Source organism: Melozone crissalis, unplaced genomic scaffold (genome assembly GCF_028551555.1).
Source record: "Melozone crissalis strain CALT ecotype California unplaced genomic scaffold, PUWL_Pcris_2 ptg000208l_1, whole genome shotgun sequence".
Lineage (NCBI taxonomy): Eukaryota > Metazoa > Chordata > Aves > Passeriformes > Passerellidae > Melozone > Melozone crissalis.
The window spans coordinates 559,655-580,883 of NW_026535972.1; the positions used below are offsets into that span (position 1 = coordinate 559,655).

The 21,229-nt window shown below is 64.3% G+C and overlaps 1 protein-coding gene across 3 annotated transcripts in view; it reads right to left on the reverse strand.

The window, feature by feature from the left end:
* Window positions 1–2,610: 2,610 nt before the first annotated feature.
* Window positions 2,611–21,229, reverse strand: part of SBF1 (SET binding factor 1) — a 67,427-nt gene continuing 48,808 nt past the window's right edge. The window contains exons 13-42 of one of the 3 annotated variants that reach the window (XM_054294074.1): window positions 20,815–20,913; window positions 19,952–20,156; window positions 19,438–19,550; window positions 18,552–18,701; window positions 18,392–18,460; window positions 17,824–17,982; window positions 17,221–17,480; window positions 16,130–16,302; window positions 14,795–14,868; window positions 14,514–14,709; window positions 13,829–13,956; window positions 13,402–13,577; window positions 11,892–12,031; window positions 11,396–11,603; window positions 10,504–10,700; window positions 9,651–9,788; window positions 8,517–8,612; window positions 7,978–8,055; window positions 7,252–7,436; window positions 6,159–6,335; window positions 5,589–5,690; window positions 5,332–5,517; window positions 4,975–5,101; window positions 4,768–4,898; window positions 4,018–4,251; window positions 3,781–3,891; window positions 3,315–3,526; window positions 3,099–3,186; window positions 2,836–2,967; window positions 2,611–2,724 (exon numbers count right to left, since the gene is read on the reverse strand). In XM_054294074.1, coding sequence (XP_054150049.1) covers window positions 2,626–2,724; window positions 2,836–2,967; window positions 3,099–3,186; window positions 3,315–3,526; window positions 3,781–3,891; window positions 4,018–4,251; window positions 4,768–4,898; window positions 4,975–5,101; window positions 5,332–5,517; window positions 5,589–5,690; window positions 6,159–6,335; window positions 7,252–7,436; window positions 7,978–8,055; window positions 8,517–8,612; window positions 9,651–9,788; window positions 10,504–10,700; window positions 11,396–11,603; window positions 11,892–12,031; window positions 13,402–13,577; window positions 13,829–13,956; window positions 14,514–14,709; window positions 14,795–14,868; window positions 16,130–16,302; window positions 17,221–17,480; window positions 17,824–17,982; window positions 18,392–18,460; window positions 18,552–18,701; window positions 19,438–19,550; window positions 19,952–20,156; window positions 20,815–20,913 — 4,443 coding nt within the window. In that variant the 3' untranslated portion in view covers window positions 2,611–2,625. The remainder of the gene's footprint in view (window positions 2,725–2,835; window positions 2,968–3,098; window positions 3,187–3,314; window positions 3,527–3,780; window positions 3,892–4,017; window positions 4,252–4,767; window positions 4,899–4,974; window positions 5,102–5,331; window positions 5,518–5,588; window positions 5,691–6,158; window positions 6,336–7,251; window positions 7,437–7,977; window positions 8,056–8,516; window positions 8,613–9,650; window positions 9,789–10,503; window positions 10,701–11,395; window positions 11,604–11,891; window positions 12,032–13,401; window positions 13,578–13,828; window positions 13,957–14,513; window positions 14,710–14,794; window positions 14,869–16,129; window positions 16,303–17,220; window positions 17,481–17,823; window positions 17,983–18,391; window positions 18,461–18,551; window positions 18,702–19,437; window positions 19,551–19,951; window positions 20,157–20,814; window positions 20,914–21,229) is intronic. The other 2 variants (XM_054294075.1, XM_054294076.1) reach the window with 2 other exon arrangements.

A 21,229-nucleotide genomic window follows, 5' to 3' on the forward strand; every position in this document is an offset into this window, starting at 1 on the left:
GCTGGCAGCGGGGCCATCCCCGGTTCCCGAGGGAGTTCCCGAGGGAGGGATGGGGTGTCCCGGCGGGAGCAGCGGGCGGGGCGGACTCGATGCCTTTCTCCACAACCACCGGCCCCGCAAAGCAATAAAACCACGGAGGGGCCGCGGGGAGATCCCGGGATCCGCTCCGGGCGGGCACGAGGGCGATGCCGGGGGAGCCTTCTCACGATGCCAACTGCCCTTAAACTGGGATCCGGGTCTTTGTAAGCAATGTCTGTGTATTATGTGTAAATATGAGGGACAAATTTGAAATTACTGCCTTTTCCCTGTTTATTTTTCTGAGTAATTCCAGATGTACTTTAGTCTCTCTACTGTCAAAACTTTTATATTGTAAATCTGATGCTGGTGGCTTTTTTGGTTATTTTGGTTTTTGGTTTTTGGTTTTTTTTTTTTTTTTTGTAAAAAAGCGACCAAAAAAAGAAACAAAAAAAAAAAAAAAGAAAATAAGAAAAAGGAAAAAAAGTCTGCATCTCTCTATGTTGTCAGTTTTAGGCTGTAAATTCCAACTATCAATAAAAGCTCAAAATTCACGTGCCAGTGCTGGGTTCCTCCATCCTGCAGGACACGCCAAGGGTCCCGAGGGGCTCTGGGATGGTCGGGGCCAGGAGTGGGGCTGGAGCCCTGATGGAATCATGGAATCCCCGAGGCTGGAAAAGCCCTGCCAGTCCCAGCTGTGCCCACCTTGTCCCCAGCCCAGAGCCCTGAGTGCCACCTCCAGGAGTTGCTGGGACACCTCCAGGGATGGGCACCCCAAAGCTCCCTGGGCAGCCCCTGACCCCCTTTCCATGGGGAAATTGCTGCTGGTTCCACCCTGAGCTGCCCTGGCCCAGCCTGAGGCCGCTCCCTCTGCTCCTGTGGGGTTGCAATGGTGGCAGCAGGGGCGGGTGGGACAGAGCGGATCCAGCGTGGTGCAAAGGCTCCAGTGCCAGATCCCCCAGGAGCTCTGCCCTGTGACAGGAGCTGAGCCTGTCCTGTGCTGGCCCCAGGCTCTGCCCTGTTTCCCCGTGCTGAGCAAGGCAAAAGGAGCGTCTCTCATATTAATTTTTTTATTAAATTCCGTTAGTTTTCTCTTTATAGAATAACCTTTTCCTCTAGGCACAAATACAATACAAGGACTCTGCATGTTTGACACAATGTACAGAAACTTCAATAATCTACAACTGCTCAGGTAAGTTACAAAACCTCCGTGTTACACCTGCACAGCCAGGATGGTACAGAGGAACGGGGCGACTGTACAAAGAGCTCTGCACTGAAATAAAACGCTGGACTTTAAAAACAAGACGGGTGGAGGGGCTGGTGGAGCTGGGGGGGTCAGTCCTGGGGGTGCTGGGGGGTCCCGGGCAGCAGTGGGGCTGCAGTGACCCCACGGTGCCCTCTGGGGTCCCCCCACGCCGAACCCCCAGTTCACACCGGTGCGGGGCAGGGGGGCTGCAGGAGCCAACTGGGTACCGAGAGCCACCCCCGGCACTGAGGGGCAGCAGCGGGGGGGGACAGTGGGGACAGGGACAGCGGGGCTGGGACAGGGGCAGCGGGACAGGAGCTGCTCCCCCGGGCTGGGCACAGGCAGAGCACAAAGGGGGCGCCCGTGGGGGGTAGGAGGCAGGAGAGCCCTGGGGGGGGTGTGTGACCTGTGCAAAGGAGACCCTGCAGGGACCAGGTGGCACTTGCAGGGCCCCTGCCCCAGCCCCCAGCCCCGTGTGCCTTCAGCCAGAGGGGACCCTCATCCCCGGGCTGGTTTGGTCCCCACCCCCCGGGAGGGGGCAGAGGGGCACCCAGGAGGCTGCAGCGTTTGGCACCTCCCGCAGGGAATGTGCCCCCCGGGACAGCCGGCCTGGAGGTAGAGACTGCCCCAGCCGGGACAGGGAGCCCAGCGGGACAGGGACCCCCTGGCCACAGCCCGAGGAGCCTCCTGCCCGCTGGGAGCAGAGTGGCCACGGCCACGTCCCCCCACAGGGACACGGAGCCAGCACCTGCAGCTTCCCAACATTCCCAGCACTCCCGTTCCTGTGCACAGCTGGGAGCAGCTCCAGGGTGGGACAGACACGGGATGGTCCCGGTGCTCTGTGCTGTCCCCTGTGCCATCATCCCCTGAGCTGCAGGGCTCTGTCCCCTGTGCCATCCCCTGAGCTGCAGGTCCCGGCTCCAGCAGGACGGGAGCAGAGCCCAGGACTCTCTCCCAGGCCGGGAGGGGCAGGGCAGGTTCCGGGGGCTCTGGCAGACATGCAGGGGGGCAGGATGAGGGGCAGGACGAGGGGCAGCTCTGCCTCCCCCCGCAGTGTGGGGTGGGGGTGTGGGGTGCAGATCCCCTGCCCAGGGAGCTGGAGCGGGGCTGGGGCACACGGAGGACACGGGGTCACGACACGGCTCAGACGGGGCCGGGGGCGGGACGGGCCCCCGCCCGCTTCAACGCGAGGAATCCCTCCCTGTGCCACCCCTCCCCGGACGCGCCCGTCCTGCCCGGTGCCTGGGAGGAAGGGCCGCTCCTCCTCTCCCTCAGTCCCGGGCTCGCCTCGAGCCTGGCGCTGCCTCTGCTCCCGCTGCGGGCCCGGCAGCCGTGCCTGGAATTGCGGCTCCGCTGAGCCGGGCTCACGCGTCCGACAGGCAGCTCTGGATGCGGTCGATCCACTGCTGGGCCAGCTGCACGTCCTGGGCGCAGAAATTGTAAACTCGTTTCGTCGTCTTCAGCTGCGGGCAGAGACAGGAGGGGCTGAGGGCGGTACCCGGGACAGCTCCGGGGCCGCGGCCGCAGCCCGGAGTGACAGGAGCTGCCCAGTGCCAGCCCCTGGGGACACTCACGTCGAAGAAAGCTTTCTCATCCACCGTCTTGGGGGCCCCCATGGTGGGAGTCCCCGGCGTGATGGACTCCACCTCGGCCAGGTCAATGACGCCTTTGCACTCCGTGTCCATCCGGCTGTCGTAGTACCGCAGCTGTGGGAGAGCCGCGCTCAGGGCAGGGCAGGGCAAGGACGGGATGGGATGGGATGGGATGGGATGGGATGGGATGGGATGGGATGGGATGGGACAGAGGGACAGGACAGACCCCGGGGCCCACCCAGTACCTGGTGTTTGGTTTTATCCAGCACAAACCACCGAGACTTCCAGGGTTTCATGAAGGCGCCTTTCTTGTACAGAGACCCCTCGTAGGATCTGTGGGGCAGGAAGGGGCCGGAACAGCGGGGTCAGGGATGGAAACCCACCGGGACCCACGTCCTGCCACCTGGGAGGGATCCCCCTCCTGCTGCCACCATTGCCAGCCCATCCCCAGCCCCGCCTGCCTGTTCTCGCTCTCGGACATCTGGAACTGGCTGTAGAGGGTGGAGGTGCTGCGGCGGCCGCCCGGCTTCCCGCTGGACGGGGTGGAGGTGCTGCTGGTGTCGCTGTCCAGGCTGAGGTTGAGCGTGGAGCCCACCCCGCTCTCCTGCAGGTACACGCCCAGCGAGCGCCGGTGGTGGGACAGCCCCGATGACATCAGCAGGGAGCTGGGGGTCTGCGGGACAGGGACAGCGTGAGGGGGGCTGGGGCTGAGCTCCAGCAGCAGCAGCAGCAGCAGCTTCACCACAACCACCAGAACCAGCAGCAGCAGCGCCCAGAAGCAGCACAGCCTGCCACGCCCTGTCACACCTCTGTCACAGTCACTGCCACACCATCACAGCCCTTGCCACAGCTACATCCACACCCTGTCACACACCGTCACATCCTGTGACAGTGCCTGGCACAGCCCTGTCACACCCTGTCACCTACCCTGTTGCCCTCCTGCCGCCCCTCCGTGCGCTGGGACGCTTTCACCTTGTCCCACGTGTCCTTCCAGCGCTCCGGGACCTGCCCCAGCTCCATCTCCAGGTTTTGCAACTCCTGTGGGGGGAATTCCAGCATCAGCCCCGGAGGATACAAACCCCCTGGGGCCGCTGTCCCTGTCCCGGGGCCGCCGTCCCTGTGCCAGGGCTCTGCCAGGCGCCATCCCCGGGGCAGGATGCCCACCTCGAGCAGTTTGGAGATGGCGTCGGGCTCCACGCGGCTGCGGTTGTCGTAGCAGGGCCAGATGATGCGGCGCTTGCTCTGCGGGGCCGCCGTGTCCTGGCGATCCGGCTCCTCCGCCGGCTCCGGCTGCCCCTGCGCCAGCTCCCAGTCGTACGGGGGGCCCTCGGACAGCGTCTCCTCCGTGTAATAATCCCACACCTTCAGGTTGGAGATGTTGCTGTACGGCCTCAGCACCTGCGGGAGGGGCAGGGGTGGCTCAGGAAGGGCAGCGGGGCCAGGCTGGACATTCCCGGCCAGAACAAGGGGACAGCGTGTCCACATGGAGAGCTGGGAGTGTCCAGTCTGGAGAGGAGAAGGCTCCAGCGAGAGCTCAGAGCCCTTAGCAGGGCCTGAGGGGCTCCAGCAGAGCTGCAGAGGGACTGGGGACAAGGCCTGCAGGGACAGCACCCAGGGAATGGCTCCCACTGCCAGAGGGCAGCCATGGGTGGCATCTTGGCAATGAGCAATTCCTGCCTGGGCTGGCATTGCCAGAGCAGCTGGGGCTGCCCCTGATCCCTGCAGTGCCCAAGGCCAGGCTGGGCACTGGGGCTGGAGCAGCCTGGCACAGTGGGAGCTGTCCCTGCCATGGCTGGGGTGGCACTGCAGGGGCTCTGGGCTCCCTTCCCAGGGGACAAATCCCAGCTCCAGCTGCTCCTGCAGGGAGGATCCCGGGGTGCCCCCAGCCCTCCTCCATGTGCCCCCAGCTCTCACCTCGCCGTCCTCAGGTGCGTACAGGTAGTTGAAGAAGATGGGAGCTTTCTTGTTGAGGCGGTCGATGTAATCCCAGATGGATTTGGAGACCTGCTGGCCCTTCCGCTCGCCCTTCTCCTCGTACAGGAGCCCTGGGGGACAGAGGGGACAGCGGGTGTGACGGGGGCAGGGGCAGGAGCCATCCCTGGCCCCGCACGCCGCGCTCACCCAGCTCGATGCGCTCGTAGTCCGAGTCCAGCAGGAATGTCCGGAAGCGGTTGGAAATGTAGTGGTAGCTGAGGAACTTCAGGTAGTACTGGCTGAACTCAAACTCCATGGGGAACTGCAGGTGGATCTGTGGGAGAGCCCGGGATGGCTGGGATCAGGCACACGGGCTGGGCTGGGCTGGGCTGGGCTGGGCTGGGCTGGGCCCTCCCGCCTGCCCCAGGGGACACCTGGGGGTTCCAGTAGGCACTGAGGGGTCCCTCGGGGTGCTGGGGCTCCCACTGGACACTCACGGACTTGGGGGCACTCGGGGGGCACTCAGGGGTCCCCCCCGGTCACTCAGGAGTTCCCCGGGCTCACCTGGTGCACACAGTCCAGGAACTGCAGGAAGATGGGGGCGAAGCCGCTGCTCTGGCCCGCCAGGGTCTGGGCGCCGCGGTGGCTGAAGCGGTGGCCGAAGGACAGCCACTCCTTCTCCACCAGCAGCCGGAAGCCCTCCAGCGTCCGGTAGTAGGGGTCGGACAGGAGCTGCACCAGGGACACCACCTGCGGGACAGGGAGCTCCAGGCGCTGTGGGGGACAGCCAGGGGCCACCCCGGCCGGCGCCGCGCCCTCACCTGCGTGGTGATGTCCCAGCCGTCCTCCAGACTGACCAGCACGGACGAGCCCGTGTCCAGCAGCTCCACCACCAGCACCGAGATCTGCAGGATCTTGTGGATCTGCCAGGGCAGGCCCAGGAGTGAGGAGGGCGCAGGGAGCTCCTGGGCTGGGTGTGGGGGCGGTGTCCCCTCCTCTGGAGCGAGGCCACGCTCGGGGGTCACAGGGGCCACCACCACAGGGCCTCGGACACAGCAGCAGCAGCAGGGACAGGGGACCCTCAGCCCCTCCAGAGTGGGACCCTTCCCATGGCTCCACGTTGGACCAGTCCCCCTGGGCTGCTGCCCTGGCTCATGCTGGCACTGCCCTGTCCCAGCCCCTCTGGAGCACCCGTGGGTCCTGCCTGGCATTCCTGGCTGGCAGCTCTGTCCAGCATCACAGAGCTGAGCTCTGGATCGTCCCACCCCTGTCCCTCACACCCCCCTGCGTGTCCCCAGGGTGTCCCAGTGCTGCTCTGCACAGGGCACTGGAGCCCATCCCGCCCAGAGCCCCCAGGGGAGGGGAGGGCCCTGTCTGTGGGTGTGACTGACCTGGGACAGCCACTCCGAGTCCTCCAGGGAGCGCAGGTAGGCCACGCTGGGGTCGCTGGAGGGGCAGCCGGGCACGCAGGCCTTCATCAGCTTCTTGAAGCTGGCCTTGACCTGGCGCACGTCGAACACCTCGATGGGCACCACCTCCCAGTGCTGCAGCGGGTCTGGCTTCACACCCTGCAGGGCGACAGCACGGCCTGGGCTGCCCTGGGCTGCCCTGAGCCACTGCCACCCTCGGGATCAGGGAATTCTCCGGATTGGAAAAGCCCTCGGAGACCGTGCAGCCAACTGTTCCCCGGCACTGCCAGGGCCACCACTGACCCTGTCCCCAAGTGCCACATCCACACAGCTCTGAAATCCCTGCAGGGACGGGGACTCCAAAGCTCCCTGGGCAGCTGTGCCAAGGCCTGACCCCTTTCCATGGGGAAATTCCTGCTGCTGTCCAAGCTGAGGCTGCCCTGGCCCAGCCTGAGGCCGCTCCCTCTGCTCCTGTCCCTGTTCCCTGGAGCAGAGCCCGACCCCCCCGGCTGTGCCCTCCTGGCAGGGACTTGTGCAGAGCCACAAGGGCCCCTGAGCCTCCTTTGCTCCAGGCTCAGCCCCTGCCCAGCTCCCCCAGCCCTGCTGGTTCTCCATTCCCTGCCCAGCTCCCCCAGCCCCTCCTGGTTCTCCATTCCCTGCCCAGCTCCCCCAGCCCTGCTGGGGCTCCATTCCCTGCCCAGCTCCCCCAGCCCTGCTGGTTCTCCATTCCCTGCCCAGCTCCCTCAGCCCCTCCTGGTTCTCCATTCCCTGCCCAGCTCCCTCAGCCCTGCTGGTTCTCCATTCCCTGCCCAGCTCCCTCAGCCCTGCTGGGGCTCCATTCCCTGCCCAGCTCCCTCAGCCCTCCTGGTTCTCCATTCCCTGCCCAGCTCCCCCAGCCCTGCTGGTTCTCCATTCCCTGCCCAGCTCCCTCAGCCCCTCCTGGTTCTCCATTCCCTGCCCAGCTCCCCCAGCCCTGCTGGGGCTCCATTCCCTGCCCAGCTCCCTCAGCCCCGCTGGGGCTCCAGCCCTTTCCCAGCTCCGTCCCTCCCCGCGGTGGCGGTGCAGGGCGTGTCACCTTCAGCTGGGACTTGTCGCCGATGATGTAGAGCGAGGCGCGGTGCTGCCGCAGGAAGGAGGGCTCGGCGGGGGTCCCGTTGTGCTGCGTCCCCAGCAGGTCCTTGCCGGCCAGGCGGGACCCGATCTCCACGTTCAGGGCGTAGCTGCTCATGCGGCCGCTGGCCCGGATGCTGCCCCACTTCCCTGCGGGACCGGGGCCGGTCAGGGCGGGGCCGGGGCTCGGGGGCTGCACAGCCCCACGTCCCCAGCCGGGGGCCGAGCTGTCCCCGCGGCCCGGCCCGGGGGGCACATGCCAGGGAGGTGCTGGGCACCAGGTTTGCTTTGGCTCCATCTCCCTCTGGGTGCTGCAGGAATTCCTGCCCGCCGGATTCCGGCCCCGTTGGCTCCGTGTCTGGTCACCGGCACCGTCACACCCCACTCCAGCGTCACTGTGACCTGCCACCTGCACCGCAGCCCTGCCCGCTGTGCCACAGCCCTGCCACCAGCTGCACCCTGCCCTGGCACCACCGCCCCGCACCGCAGAGCCCAGGAGCCCAAAGCAAACCTGGCGAGGCTGCCCGGTACTTACCGTGCCCGTGGCACACCTGGAGCGGGGGGGCTCGGGGGGTTACTGGGGTTACTGGGCATTAGTGTGAGGGGCAGGGAGTGAGTGGGTGGGTGGGCGGGTGAGTGGGGGTCAGTCACAGTGGTCAGTCACACCCCGCCGGCTCGGGCGCGTCCGTACCTCGGGGCGTCTCGCGGCCCTTCGGCGACGCGCACTTGGGGGAGGACAGGGTGATGACCCTGGCTCTGTGACCCAGCCCTGGGGGCACAGGATGAAAGTGACCTCAGCAAGGGACACGGAGCCACAGACAGGGAATGGGATGGAGGTGATGGCACCGGGGCTGTGGCTGGATCCTCCCTCCCTCCCTCCCTGTGGCTGCGGCTCAGGGGAGCACCTCCACTTCCCAAGGAATCACCTCCACTTCCCAAGGAATCACCTGCTCTTCCCAAGGAATCACCTGCTCTCCCCAAGGAATCACCTGCTCTTCCCAAGGAATCACCTCCACTTCCCAAGGAATCACCTGCTCTTCCCAAGGCATCACCTGCTCTCCCCAAGGAATCAGCTGCTCTCCCCAGGGGATCACCTGCTCTCCCCAGGGGATCAGCTGCTCTCCCCAGGGGATCACCTGCTCCCCCCAGAGAAGCATCTACTCTACGAGAGCTGCCCGGGGCTGGGGGTCTCGGCGAGGCCCCCAGGCAGCGCCCCCGTCCCGTCCTCACCTCCGCGGCTCAAAGTCCCAGGCCCTTCGTCCTTCCCTCCCATCACCTGCTTCATGAGCGATCCCAGCTTAGGCTGCTGCCTCTTGTCGGAGAAATCTGCAGCACCAAGAGAAGGTCAGCTCCCGGGGCCCTGCCCAGCTCCCGAGGCCCTGCCCAGCTCCCGGGGCCCTGCCCAGCTCCCGGGGCCCTGCTGGAGCCAGGCAGGGCGGGCAGGAAGCAGCAGCAAGCGGAGCCCCGTGACGCAGAGCCAGCAGGGGAAGCATCATCCAGCTGGAGCCACGGAAAACCAGTGCCTGGGGCAGCCCTGGAGGAGGGGGCTCGGCCCCCAGCCCACCCACAGGGTGGGGTCACTCTGTGCCAGCCCTGCCAGGTCACCCGTGCCACCCTCAGAGCCAGGCTGAGCCCCCTGCTCCGGCCACGCTCTGGACACGTCCCCTTGCACTGGGGAAAGGCCTCAGAGGGGCTGTTGGGAAGTTCTCTCTTCTCTTCAGGATCAGGGAGCCCCCCTGAGCTCCCCAGAGCCCCCAGCCCCTGATGTGTCCACAGTGATGATGGGTGGGATGATGGGACAGCACGGATGGCACTGGGACAGCATGGATGGCACCGGGACAGGACAGATGGCACCGGGACAGCATGGATGGCACCAGTGTGGCAGGACAGGATGGAACTCTGCCCTGCAGGAAGGGCCAGCTCGGAAGGGACAGTTGGGAAGGGACAGTTGGGAAGGTCTGGCTGGGAAGGGACAGCTGGGCACAGACTTACCAGGGGTTCCCAGACCGACCCAGCACCACGCACGGGGGACGCGCAGTGCTGAGGTCCTGGTGGGAAGGGTCTGGCCCCACTGGCCCCCGCAAAGTGCCCAGATCCCAGCACAGGCTTTGGCTCCCAGCACTCCCAGCTCCAGGGACATCGGGCTTCCCAAAACCCCCAGGGCTCCCAGGGCTCCCAGCTCGAGGGACACCAGATGTCCCAAAGCCCATCCCCACCCGCAGCCAGGGAGACCCAGCTGGAGCCGGGAGCTCTGGAGAGGCAGCGCTGCCTCCTGGGATGTGGGAGAGCAGCTCCCCTGGGATGCAGAGCAGGAGCCAGGGCTGGCAGGAGCCCCCCTGTCCCCCTCCCCTGTGCCCCCCTCACCTGCACTGCTCATGTGAGCCGAGGTGAAGCCGCTGAGGGTGTTGCGCCCGCTGGCGTCCGAGTAGTGGGGCATGGAATTGATGACAGCCTGCAGGTACTTCTCCTGCTCCAGGCTCGTGGAGTCTGCCTGCGAGGGGCCTGCAGGGGACACCAGTGTCACCTGGATACCCTCAGATTGTCACTACCCAGAACCAGGAGACCTCTGAGGGCAACCACCCAGAGCTGGGAGACCCCCCAGTGTCCCCGCCTGGAGCTGGGGACATCCCCAGGTATCTGCACCAAGCTAGGGAGACACCTGAGCGTCACCTCCCAGAGCTGGGGAGTCCCCTGAGTGCCACCTCCCAGAGCCAGGGGACTCCCAAACACTACACAGAGCTGGAGACCCCAAAGTGGCTCTCCCAAAGTGTCACTGCCTGGATGCTGCAGATCCCCAGGTAGAACTGCCTCAAGCCAGGAAGACCCCTGAGTGTCAACACCCAGAGCCAGGGGACCCCCAAGTGTCACTGTCCGGAGCCAGGGGACCCCTGAGTGTCACCACCCTGACCCAGAGAACCCCTGAGTGTCACTGCCAGGAGCCAGGGGACTCCTGAGTGTCACCACCCCAACCCAGGCGACCCCTGAATGTCACTGCCCAGAGCCAGGGGACCCCTGAGTGTCACCACCCTGAGCCAGAGGACCCCTGAGTGTCACTGCCAGGAGCCAGGGGACCCCTGAGTGTCACCACCCCGACCCAGGCGACCCCTGAATGTCACTGCCCAGAGCCAGGGGACCCCTGAGTGTCACCGTCACCACCCAGAGCCAGGGACAATCCCACAGCCCCAGCCCCCTGCTCCAGCCAGGCTGGGAGGGTCACCTGGGGTCGGGGCGTTCTGGGACTTGAAGAGGCCGACGACGCCCTTGCCGTGGAGGCCCCCGGAGCGCAGGAGCACGGCCTTGGTGCGGGAGTTCCTCCAGCACACCACGGGGAAGCGGCTCTGGCGGTAGCAGCGCGAGATCCGCTGGATGGTGTTGTCCTGGATGCTCTGCGGCACGATCAGCAGCCCGGGGTAGCTGCGGACACAAAGCCCGGGATGGCGCGGCTCTCCTCAGCTGGCTTCGTTAGTGCTTCCATTAATCCTGAGCTCCACTTGGAGCCAGCACTGATCACCCTTCCCCACACTCCTGACTGCCCCTCAGATCATTAAATCACAGCTCCGAGTTGGGTAAAACCAACCCTGACAAGCTGCACTCAACAAAGCCTGAGGGAGTTAAAGGCTGGACACCTGGGAGCCAGAATTCATGGCCCTCCAAGGACACAATGGGGTGACCAGGACTCATGGTCCTCCAAGGACACATTAGAATGACCAGGATTTATGGTCATCCAAGGACACATAGGAGTAAATGAATAGAAAGGAAACACTAACAAAAACACTTCAATCTCAGTGCTGGAAACTCCCCATGTGGGAAAGACATGATAAAAACACCGGAAAATTCACACTAACCATGAGAAGCGAGAAATCAATAATCAATAGAGGGCAGAACAGTGATTAATGACGAGCATTGGGCAACTTAGAACCAATGAACGTTGGCTGAAAATAAGTGAGAAAGTTGTGGGGCGCTGCAGGCTGGGATTGGGTTGGCCAAGGACAAAGCCATGCTGGCACCAGTTTTATTGATCCCGGTGGCTCTGGGTGTCCCGGTGACACCAGGAGGGATCCGCTGGGATGGGCAGGGACGGGCAGGGACCCGTGCCCGGGCGGGCTCACCTGCGGCAGATGGCGTACATGCGGTTGACGGTGGAGATGCGGAAGGGCTCGTTCTTGGAGCGGGTCAGGCTGCTGCTCAGCGTGCCCAGCCCCAGGCGCTGGTAGTCCCGGCAGCAGGCGCGCTCCACCACGTGCGTCATGGTCATCTTCTCCGACGGCCTCATGGTGCTGCTGGGCGTCAGGGTGCTCCTGTCCAGCTCCTCGGACACTGCGGGGACACGGCAGGGCTGGGACACCTCGCTGCACACACACGGTGTCCCAGAGCAGCAGGAGGAGATGGAGGGCTTGGAGCAATGTCCCACCCTGCTGCTGTCACCCGTCAGCCCCAGGACATTCTCCAGCCAGCCCAAGAGCTCTCTCCATGCTGGGCTCTCTGCCACCAGCAGCCAAGGGCTGGGGCAGCACTGGGAGATGCTCCCACCCTGCTCCCACTGCAGGGACACCAGGACTTGTCCCAGGTGCCACTGCTCCCTGCCTCCCCAGGGACATTCCCAACCTGAGATCTCGTCCTCGTTGTCCTCGGGGAAGTGCTGGCTGCCCCGCTGCTCCCAGGCTGGAGGTGTGTACTTCTTGCGGGTCACGTACTGCCGGCCGATCGTCCTCTTGGCGTTCTTCACCAGGTTCTTGGACAGCGTCCTGGGCACAGAGGGACAGCGCTGTCACCCAGCAGCCAGAGCCAGGAGCAGCCCTCAGCCTGGACAGTCACTGTCACACGGGAGGGGACGGACGTGTCACCTGCCGGCGACTCAGCCCTGCAGGAGCCCCAGCTCCTGCCATTCCCAAGGGATTTGGGGAGGTGGGGAGGTGGGATGGGGCTGTGCCCCAGGCTCTGGATCAGAGCTGCCACAGGCTGAGCTCTGGCTGATCCCAGGGGAGGAGGGCTCCAAATCATAGCAAGGGACAGGGATCCAGCACAGGGACAAGGGGATCCAGCACAGGGACAAGAGGATCTACTGGTACCATGGAATCCATAGCAGGGACCTGGGGATCCACCACAGGTACCAGGGGATCCATGGCAGGGCCATTGCCAGCCAAGCCTGAGCTCAGGGCTGCAGCCAGTGCTGCAGGACCATGTTCCCAAGTCACCCAGCACTGCAGGACAATGCTACCCGGTCACTCAGCACTGAAGGACTGTGTTACCAAGTCACCCAATGCTGCAGGAAAATGTCCCTGAGTCACCCGGTGCTGCAGGACCATGTCCTCAAGTCACCGAGCACTGCAGCACTGCATCCCCAAGTCACCCAGTACTGCATCCCTGAGACACCCTGTGCAAAATCAGTGTCCTCGAGTCACCCAGGGCAGGAATAATGTGTCCTCAAGTCACCCAGCACTGCAGGACAATGTGCCTGAGTCACCCAGCACTGCAGGGCCATGTCCCCAGATCACCCAGCACTGCAGCACTGTGTCCTTGGGCCACCCAGGCCACTGGAACCCCTCCTGTGGGACACCTCCTCAGGCAGGGGATGTCACTGCAACAAACTCCCAGTGTGACCTGTCCTTCCCAGTGTGACTGTGTGGGGCTGGGGACACTGCAGGACAGGGGACACCTGCAGCTCTTTGGGCTCCACAGCTCCCTGCCAGGAGGGCACAGCCGGGGGCTCGGGCTGTGCTCCAGGGAACAGGGACAGGAGCAGAGGGAGCGGCCTCAGGCTGGGCCAGGGCAGCTCAGGGGGGATTTTGGGGAAACTCCTCCTGGAAAGGGCTGTGCAGCCCTGGCACAGGGGTGTGGTCCCCATCCCTGGGGGGGTTTAAGAGCTGTGTGGATGTGGCACTTGGGGACGCGGGCAGTGCTGGGAATGGCTGCAGTCATTGTCCCACAGGGCTTTTCCAAGCCTAAGGACTCTCTGATGTCCAGCGATGCAAGCATTGCACCAGGATGGGTCTGAGCAAGGAGGGCCCAGCTCCCCGTGTCCCCTCCCTGGTGGCTCTGCCGGAGCAGGGACAGGAGGGGGAGTCCCAGAGGACGAGGCACACCCAGGTGTGATCCCCCCTCCTGGCACAGGTACCTGAGTGAGGGGTTCTTCTCCTTGGCCTTGGGCTGCATGGCCTGCTTGGGGGACTGGCCCACGGTGAAGGCGAAGGTGCCGCGCACGTGCTGGGGGTAGCGCAGCTTGTGCAGGTGCTTCCGGAAGATCTCGGCGCTGTCCGAGGCCACCTCCTCGTCAAAGGCGATCTTCAGCAGCTGGGGAGGCGCAGGTGGGGGGTGACAGGGGGGTCAGGCCAGGGACAGCCCTTCCCTGGATCAGGGCAGGGCTTGGATCTACCCAGGGGCACCACGGGCACAGGCTGGACTGAGGCTGCCCTGCCCCTCCCTGCATTCCCATTCCCTTTCCCCTGCCCTATTCCCTTTCCCCTGTCCCATTCCCTTTCCTGCTGGAGTCCCCACTCCTGCTCCTGGGTGTCCCTGAGGTCTCTCCCAGCACGGGGTCCCACCTGGAATGTGCAGGAGCGCAGCTGCAATCCCTCCTGGATGAACTGATCCGCCTGGGCCTGGATACTGATCTTCTTCTCTTTGGTCAGCGAGGCGATGGGGAAGGACCGGATCACCACCTGCTCCCCCACTGGACATGGGACAGGAAGGGGTCAGTTCCATCCCTGCCCCGGCCCCAGGCAGAGCCAGGCCACCCCAGGCCACCCCTGGTGTCTGTCCCACCACAGACATGGGTCTGTGGGACACAGCAGCCAGAAACAACCAACCCCTGCTCCCCAGGGACCACTGACCAGGCCCTGATCCCCAGGGACCCCCAACCCTGATCCCCAGGGACCCCCAACCCTGATCCCCAGGGACCACTGACCAACCCCTGCTCCCCAGGGATCACTGACCAACCAACCCCTGCTCCCCAGGGATCCCCAACCCTGATTCCCGGGGATCCCCAACCCTGATTCCCGGGGATCACCAACCCTGATCCCCAGGGATCCCCAACCCTGATCCCCAGGGATCCCAACCCTCCCCCCTGCCCCCAGGGACCCCTGACAACCAAGCCCTTGACCTGTAGGGATCACTGACCAGCTCCCTCCTCCCCAACCATCCCCAACCATCCCGCTGATCCCCAGGGATCCCAACCCTCTCCCCTGCCCCCAGGGACCCCTCCCCTCTCCCGAGGCCGCAGCCCCTCACCCAGGGGGTCGGTGGGGGTTCCCTTGAAGATGATCCTGTAGGTGGTGAGGAACACGGCTCCCTCTGCGGGGAGCAGGGGGGGCCCCCCAATGCTGCCCCCGGCCCCCTCCTCGCGCCCGTCCGGCATCAGGTACACGCGGAGCCCCTCCATCACACACTCCTCCCCCAGCAGCAGGTTGGGCTGCAGCAGCTTTGGCTGGGGGAACAACGGGGAGCTCAGGCCCGTGGGAAGGGTCTCACAGCCCCCCAGCTCTGCTCCCAGCCCAGCAGGGCATCCCTACCTTCTGGATGGGGGGAAGCCTCTTGCTCTCCCTGTGCACGGCGTCCAGGGTCTCGATGTGCATCTGCACGATGTCTGTGGGACAGGGGGTGAGTCCTGTCCTGCCCGAATCCCACCCTGTCCCTGCCTGAATCCCACCTGTCCCTGCCCGAATCCCATCCTGTCCCTGCCTGAATCCCACCCTGTCCCTGCCCGAATCCCACCCTGTCCTGCCTGAATCCCACCTGTCCCTGCCTGAATCCCATCCTGTCCCTGCCTGAATCCCACCCTGTCCCTGCCTGAATCCCACCCTGTCCTGCCCGAATCCCATCCTGTCCTGCCCGAATCCCACCTGTCCCTGCCTGAATCCCATCCTGTCCTGCCCGAATCCCACCCTGTCCTGCCCGAATCCCACCCTGTCCCTGCCTGAATCCCACCCTGTCCTGCCCGAATCCCATCCTGTCCTGCCCGAATCCCACCCTGTCCTGCCCGAATCCCACCCTGTCCCTGCCCGAATCCCACCCTGTCCCTGCCCGAATCCCACCCTGCCCTGCCTGAATCCCACCTGTCCCTGCCCGAATCCCACCCTGTCCTGCCTGAATCCCACCCTGTCCCTGCCTGAATCCCACCCTGTCCCTGCCCGAACCCCACCCTGTCCCTGCCCGAATCCCACCCTGTCCTGCCCGAATCCCACCTGTCCCTGCCCGAATCCCACCCTGTCCTGCCCGAATCCCACCCTGTCCCTGCCTGAATCCCACCCTGTCCTGCCCGAATCCCACCCTGCCCTGCCCGAATCCCACCCTGCCCTGCCTGAATCCCACCCTGTCCCTGCCCGAATCCCACCCTGTCCTGCCCGAATCCCACCCTGTCCCTGCCCGAATCCCACCCTGTCCTGCCCGAATCCCACCTGTCCCTGCCCGAATCCCACCCTGTCCTGCCCGAATCCCACCCTGTCCCTGCCTGAATCCCACCCTGTCCTGCCTGAATCCCACCCTGTCCCTGTCCCTGCCCGAATCCCACCCTGCCCTGCCTGAATCCCACCCTGTCCTGCCCGAATCCCACCTATCCTGCTGGAATTCCACCCTGTCCTTGCCCAAATCCTACCTGCCCTGCCCAAATCCCACCCTGTCCCTGCCCAAATCCCATCCTATCTTACCCAAATCCTGCCCTCTCCCACCTGAATCCCACCCTGCCCTAATCCTACCTGCCCTATCCAAATCCTGCCCTGCCCCACTCAAACCCCACCCTGCCTTTCCCAAATCCACTCTGCCCAAATCTCATCCTGCCCTTCCCAAACCCCACTGTGCCCTCTCCCACTGTTCCTGCAGCATCCCCGTGGCCACCCCGGTGTCCTCACCCGGGATCATGACGTGCAGCCCCTTGAGGTGCTCGTTGGTGACGCCGCTCTCGGTGCACACCTTGTCCACGAAGCGGTTGATGAACCTCACCACGGAGTTGGCCACGTCCGAGCTCTCGGCGTCCTCGAAGCCGCTCTCGGTGTCGTAGCTCTCGGCCACGCTGCCCGCGATGCTTCCCGAGGGAAACGGGGAAGGGTCAGCCCGGGACAGCCCCGGCCAGGGACCACTCCCTGCACGGACCCAGGAGAGCTCCCACTCCTCGTAAAAACCCAGGAGAGCTCCCACTCCTCATAAAAACCCAGGAGAGCTCCCACTCCTCATAAAAATCCAGGAGAGTGAGCTCCCAGTGCTGACACAGACCCAGGAGAGCTCCCACTCCTCATATGGTCCCAGGAGAGCTCCCACTCCTCATATGGTCCCAGGAGAGCTCCCACTCCTAGTAAAAACCCAGGAGAGCTCCCAGGACTGACACAGACCCAGGAGAGCTCCCACTCGTGACAGAAACGCAGGAAAGCTCTCACTCCTGGAAAAAGCCAGGAGAGCTCCCACTCCTGATAGGAACACAGAAGTTCCTACTCCTGATATGATCCCAGGAGAGCTCCTATGGCTGACACAGACCCAGGAGAGCTCCCACTCCTCATAAGAACACAGTACAGTTCCTACTCCTGATATCTATCCCAGGAGAGCTTCCACTTCTCATAGGAACATCGGAGAGTTCCTACTCCTAATATGATCCCAGGAGAGCTCCCACTCCTCATAGGAACACAGGGGAGTTCCTACTACTGTGTTAGCAGTAGGAGATAGCAGGAGAACTCTCTCCCACTCCTGACAGAGGCCCTGGAAAGCTCCTTCCCACTCCTGCCAAGAGTCCAAGACTGTTCCCATTCCCAGCATGGACCCAGCAGAGCTCCCACTCCTAGAAACCCCCCTGGACCCCACAGTCTGCCTCAATCCTGACATAACCCTGGAATCCCAGCATGGCTGGGACTGGAAAGAACCCTCACAGGGGTCCAACCCCCCCAGGGGAGCAGGGCCATCTTTCCCTGACAGCAGCCTGTCCCCAGCTCGGGTCACGGCGGTGTCCCCACACCTGTTGGTGACGAAGCTGTTGCTGACGCTCTCCACGTCGCCCAGGCCGGAGCTGCGCAGCAGGCGGTTCTTGCTGGTGTCCAGGGGCAGCAGCAGGTAGCTCATCCTGTTGGCGTAGTGGATGGCCTGGCTGAACACCGTGCTCTCTTCCTTCTGGATCAGCTCCTGCTGCTTCTCCCGGCTCATGGTGGGCCACAGCCGCAGCTGCTCCGACGCGATCTCCAGCGCAGACTTGGCCTCCTGCGGCTCCTCCGCGCTCTCCTGGGCCAGGGGAAGGGATGGGGCTGTGTGCATGGGCACACCCACAGGGATCTCCCAGAACTGGGGTGCAGCCCCTCGTCCTCAGCTGAGCAGCCTGCCCACAACAGGCAGCTGGGCTGGCATTGCCAGAGCAGCTGGGGCTGCCCCTGATCCCTGCAGTGCCCAAGGCCAGGCTGGGCACTGGGGCTGGAGCAGCCTGGCACAGTGGGAGGTGTCCCTGCCATGGCAGGGGTGGCACTGGAGGGGCTCTGGGGTCCCTTCCCACCCAACCCATTCCATGATTCTATAACTTCATGATGAGCCCCAGCCCTTTGGGAAGAGCTCTCCTGGGCCACCCTCCCACCTGCTCTGTGTGGTTCTCCTCAGCACTGTCCAGGTAGAGGGCCCGGATGTGGTTCTGAACGTCACAGTAGAACATGGCCTCCCAGAACTGGATGTTGGTCCACACCACGTGCTCCTGCACACAGCTGTAGGCAAACTGGGTGATGCCAGGGCTCAGTTTCTGTGGAAGGAGGTGGAAAAGATCCATCTGCACACAGCCTTGGTGCTGAGCTCTCCACTCGGGTGTCCCTGCTCCTCCAGCCGGCCACTGGGAAAGTCCCGGGCAGGCAGGAGGGCTGTCTGCACCAGAGCTCCTCCAGCATTCCCTGGAAATTCTCTTGCTCAGAGCCCACCCAGAGCCCAGAGGCTCAGCTCAGCCCAGTCTGACCATGAGATCAAGCTGGCATTCCAGAGCAGCCCCTTCCCACAGGTGTTCCGGCCCCCCTGGGAGCCTCGGGCCAGTCTGGGCTGGGTGGAACGTTCTGGGCAGGAGCTACAGGCTGACAAGCCCTGAGGGGACACCCCCCTGCAGCCTCTGCCCCCTGGGGGGATCCTGAGGGCTCTGGGGCAGGGACCCCGCGGTCACTCACCCTGCAGAAGGCGGTGACCAGCGGCAGCAGGGCCGCAGCGATGCCGTGCTCGTCCGTGGCCGTGCAGTCCTGGGGAAGGAGCAGGGGTGACCAGGGGACATTCCAGGGCCAGCCCCTGCCGCGCCCCACGGGAAGGAGGAGCCCCCCAGCCCTGCCCTACCTGGAGGCAGCAGTTCATCATGCGGATGACGAAGTCGAACTGCTGGTGGTCCAGCACGGCGCGGTTCTGCTGCACGTGCAGGTGCAGCTCCTGGGTCAGGCAGTGCCGCGCGGCCCGGCCCTTCATGGCACGGAGCACGGCCGGGAACAGCTGTGGGAATGGGGTTGTTTGTGGGCTGGGATGGGCCTGGACAGCCCTGCTCCCACACAGAGAGGGCCCACACCAGTGCCAGGGCATGCACTCGGATAGGGAGACAAAGCAGGGCAGAATTCCAGGTGTGGCTGGCAGGACATGGCCATGGAGGAGCCCAGGGGCAGCGGGAGATGCAGCAACGGAGTTGGGCTGGTGTGGAGCCACCAGCCAAAATCCCAGGAACACCAGGACGGGGGACACATCACAGGTCAGTGGCGGCCACGGCAGTGCTGGGGAATGGTGGGACTTGATGGTCCCAGAGGGACTGCCAATCCAAACGGCTCCATGGCCTGTTACTGAGGTGGGAGTGGGGCTGTGCTCCCAGGGAACAGGGACAGGAGGACAGGGAACAGATTCAGGCTGTGCCCAGGAAGGCTCAGGATGGACATCAACGGGAATTTCCCTATGGAATGGGTGGTCAGGCACTGACACAGCTGCCCAGGAGGGTTTGGAGTGCCTATCCCTGGAGGGATTTCAAGGATGTGTGGATATGGCACTTGGGGACATGGTCAGCAGCGGCCTTGGCAGTGTTGTGGATGGTTGGACCGATGGGCTCAGAGGGATTTTCCAACCTCAGTAACTCTGTGACTCCACAACTTTTTGACTCTAAGCCAACCAGCAGGACGTGGGCACAGGACAGGAATGTCCTCTCCATCCACAGAGGACACCGACCCCCATCCCCAGCCCCCCTCACCTTTTTGGCCTCCAGCATCTTGTTCTCGAAGACGTAGGAGATGCAGTTCCTGACCACCTCCAGGCGCCGGGCGCTGTTGGCCAGGGCGTTGCCGTTGCGCTCCAGGATGGCAGCTGGATGGAACAGATCCCCTCAGTCTGGGTGGGGTGGGGCTGGCACCCGGGGGGACACCGTGTCCCCCTGCCCTGAGAGACCACGGGGCCTCCATGGGTGTTGGGAGCCCCTGGGGAGCTGAGAACCCCAAGGGGGTTGGAGCTGCTGTTTCTCCATGTTTTACTCCTGTGGTGTGACCCAGAACAGGGTGCACTGTGCCCCACATACCCATGGGGTGTTCCAAGGGCACCAACAGCCCCCCAGAGCAAGGTCTCCCTGTCCCCCACACACCAATGGGGGTCCTGAGGGCACCATGGCCTCCCACAGCCCCCCAAAGCAGGGTCCCCTGTGCCTCACATATCGACGGGGGGTCCCGAGGGCACCATGGCCCCCAAAGCAGGATCCCCCGCACCCCACGTACCGATGGGGGGTCCCGAGGGCACCATGCACTTCTTCTCAGCCTTGACAGCAGGTGGGGCTGTCTGCAGCTTGGCCGTGGCCTGGTCGATGATCCACTGCACGGTGCCCTCGTCCAGGTGTGGGAAGGGCTTCTGGTGCAGGCGCAGGTGGCAGCCCTCGGTGGGCTTCTGCACCTTGTGCATGGTCACCGCAGGGTACGGGTTCTCCTGCGTGGGGACAGCTCCTGCTCAGCCCTGAGGTCACCCACAGCGTGTCCCCTCCCGGACAGGAGCCCCCTGCCCCCTGCTCTGCTCCCAGCTGGAATCTGCAGGACCCAGGATCTGCTCCCCCAGCCCCCAGGGATGCACAGCTGTGGCACGGCCATGAGCCACGTGCCAGCAGGAGCTCCAGCCCAGCCAGGTGAGGCTCCCAGGGGGCACTCCTGCCCTCAGGTCTGCTGGGCCAGGGAGGCTCGGGTTGGACATCAGCAGGAATTTCCTCCTGGAAAGGGGGGTCAGGCCTTGGAAGGGGCTGCCCAGTCCCCATCCCTGGAGGTGTCCAAGGAATTCCCGGAGGTGGCACTCAGGCCTCTGGGCTGGGGACAAGGTGGGCATTGGGCACAGCTTGGACTGCATAGCCCTGGGGATCTTCTCCAACCTCAGTGATTCTGGGATTCTATGAGCCTATAAAATCAGAGAATCCCACTCCCAGGACCTCTGGGCACGTGAGCATGTGCATCACCACCCGTGACAGCACAAGGAGGGACAGGATCCATCACCAGGAGCTTATGGAGGGAGGACAGAGTGACCACGACTGCACCCCGGCTCTCCCTGCCCCGTATCCCCCAGCACATCCCCACTCCTGCCCGGGGGCTCCAGGACTCACATTTTTGTAGAGTTTCTCTGCCAGCTCCTTGATGTGCCTCAGGATTTTCTGCTTGTTCCCCTCCTCTGCCTTCATGCGCTTCACCTCGTAGGCCACGAGCTGGGGAGGACAGGACAGGGGTGACAGGGGCAGCTCCAGGGCCTCTCCCAAACCTGGGGCCACGCAGATCCTGCTCAGGCCATGGCAGATCCCGCTCAGGCCCCGCAGATCCTGCTCAGACCCCACGGATCCTGTTCAGATCCCACAGATCCCACTCAGGCCATGGCAGATGCTGCTCAGACCGCACAGATCCCGCTCAGCCCCGCAGACCCCACTCAGCCCCACAGATCCCGCTCGGCCCCACAGATCCCGCTCAGATCCCGCAGATCCCGCTCAGCCCCACAGATCCCGCTCAGCCCCACAGATCCCACTCAGC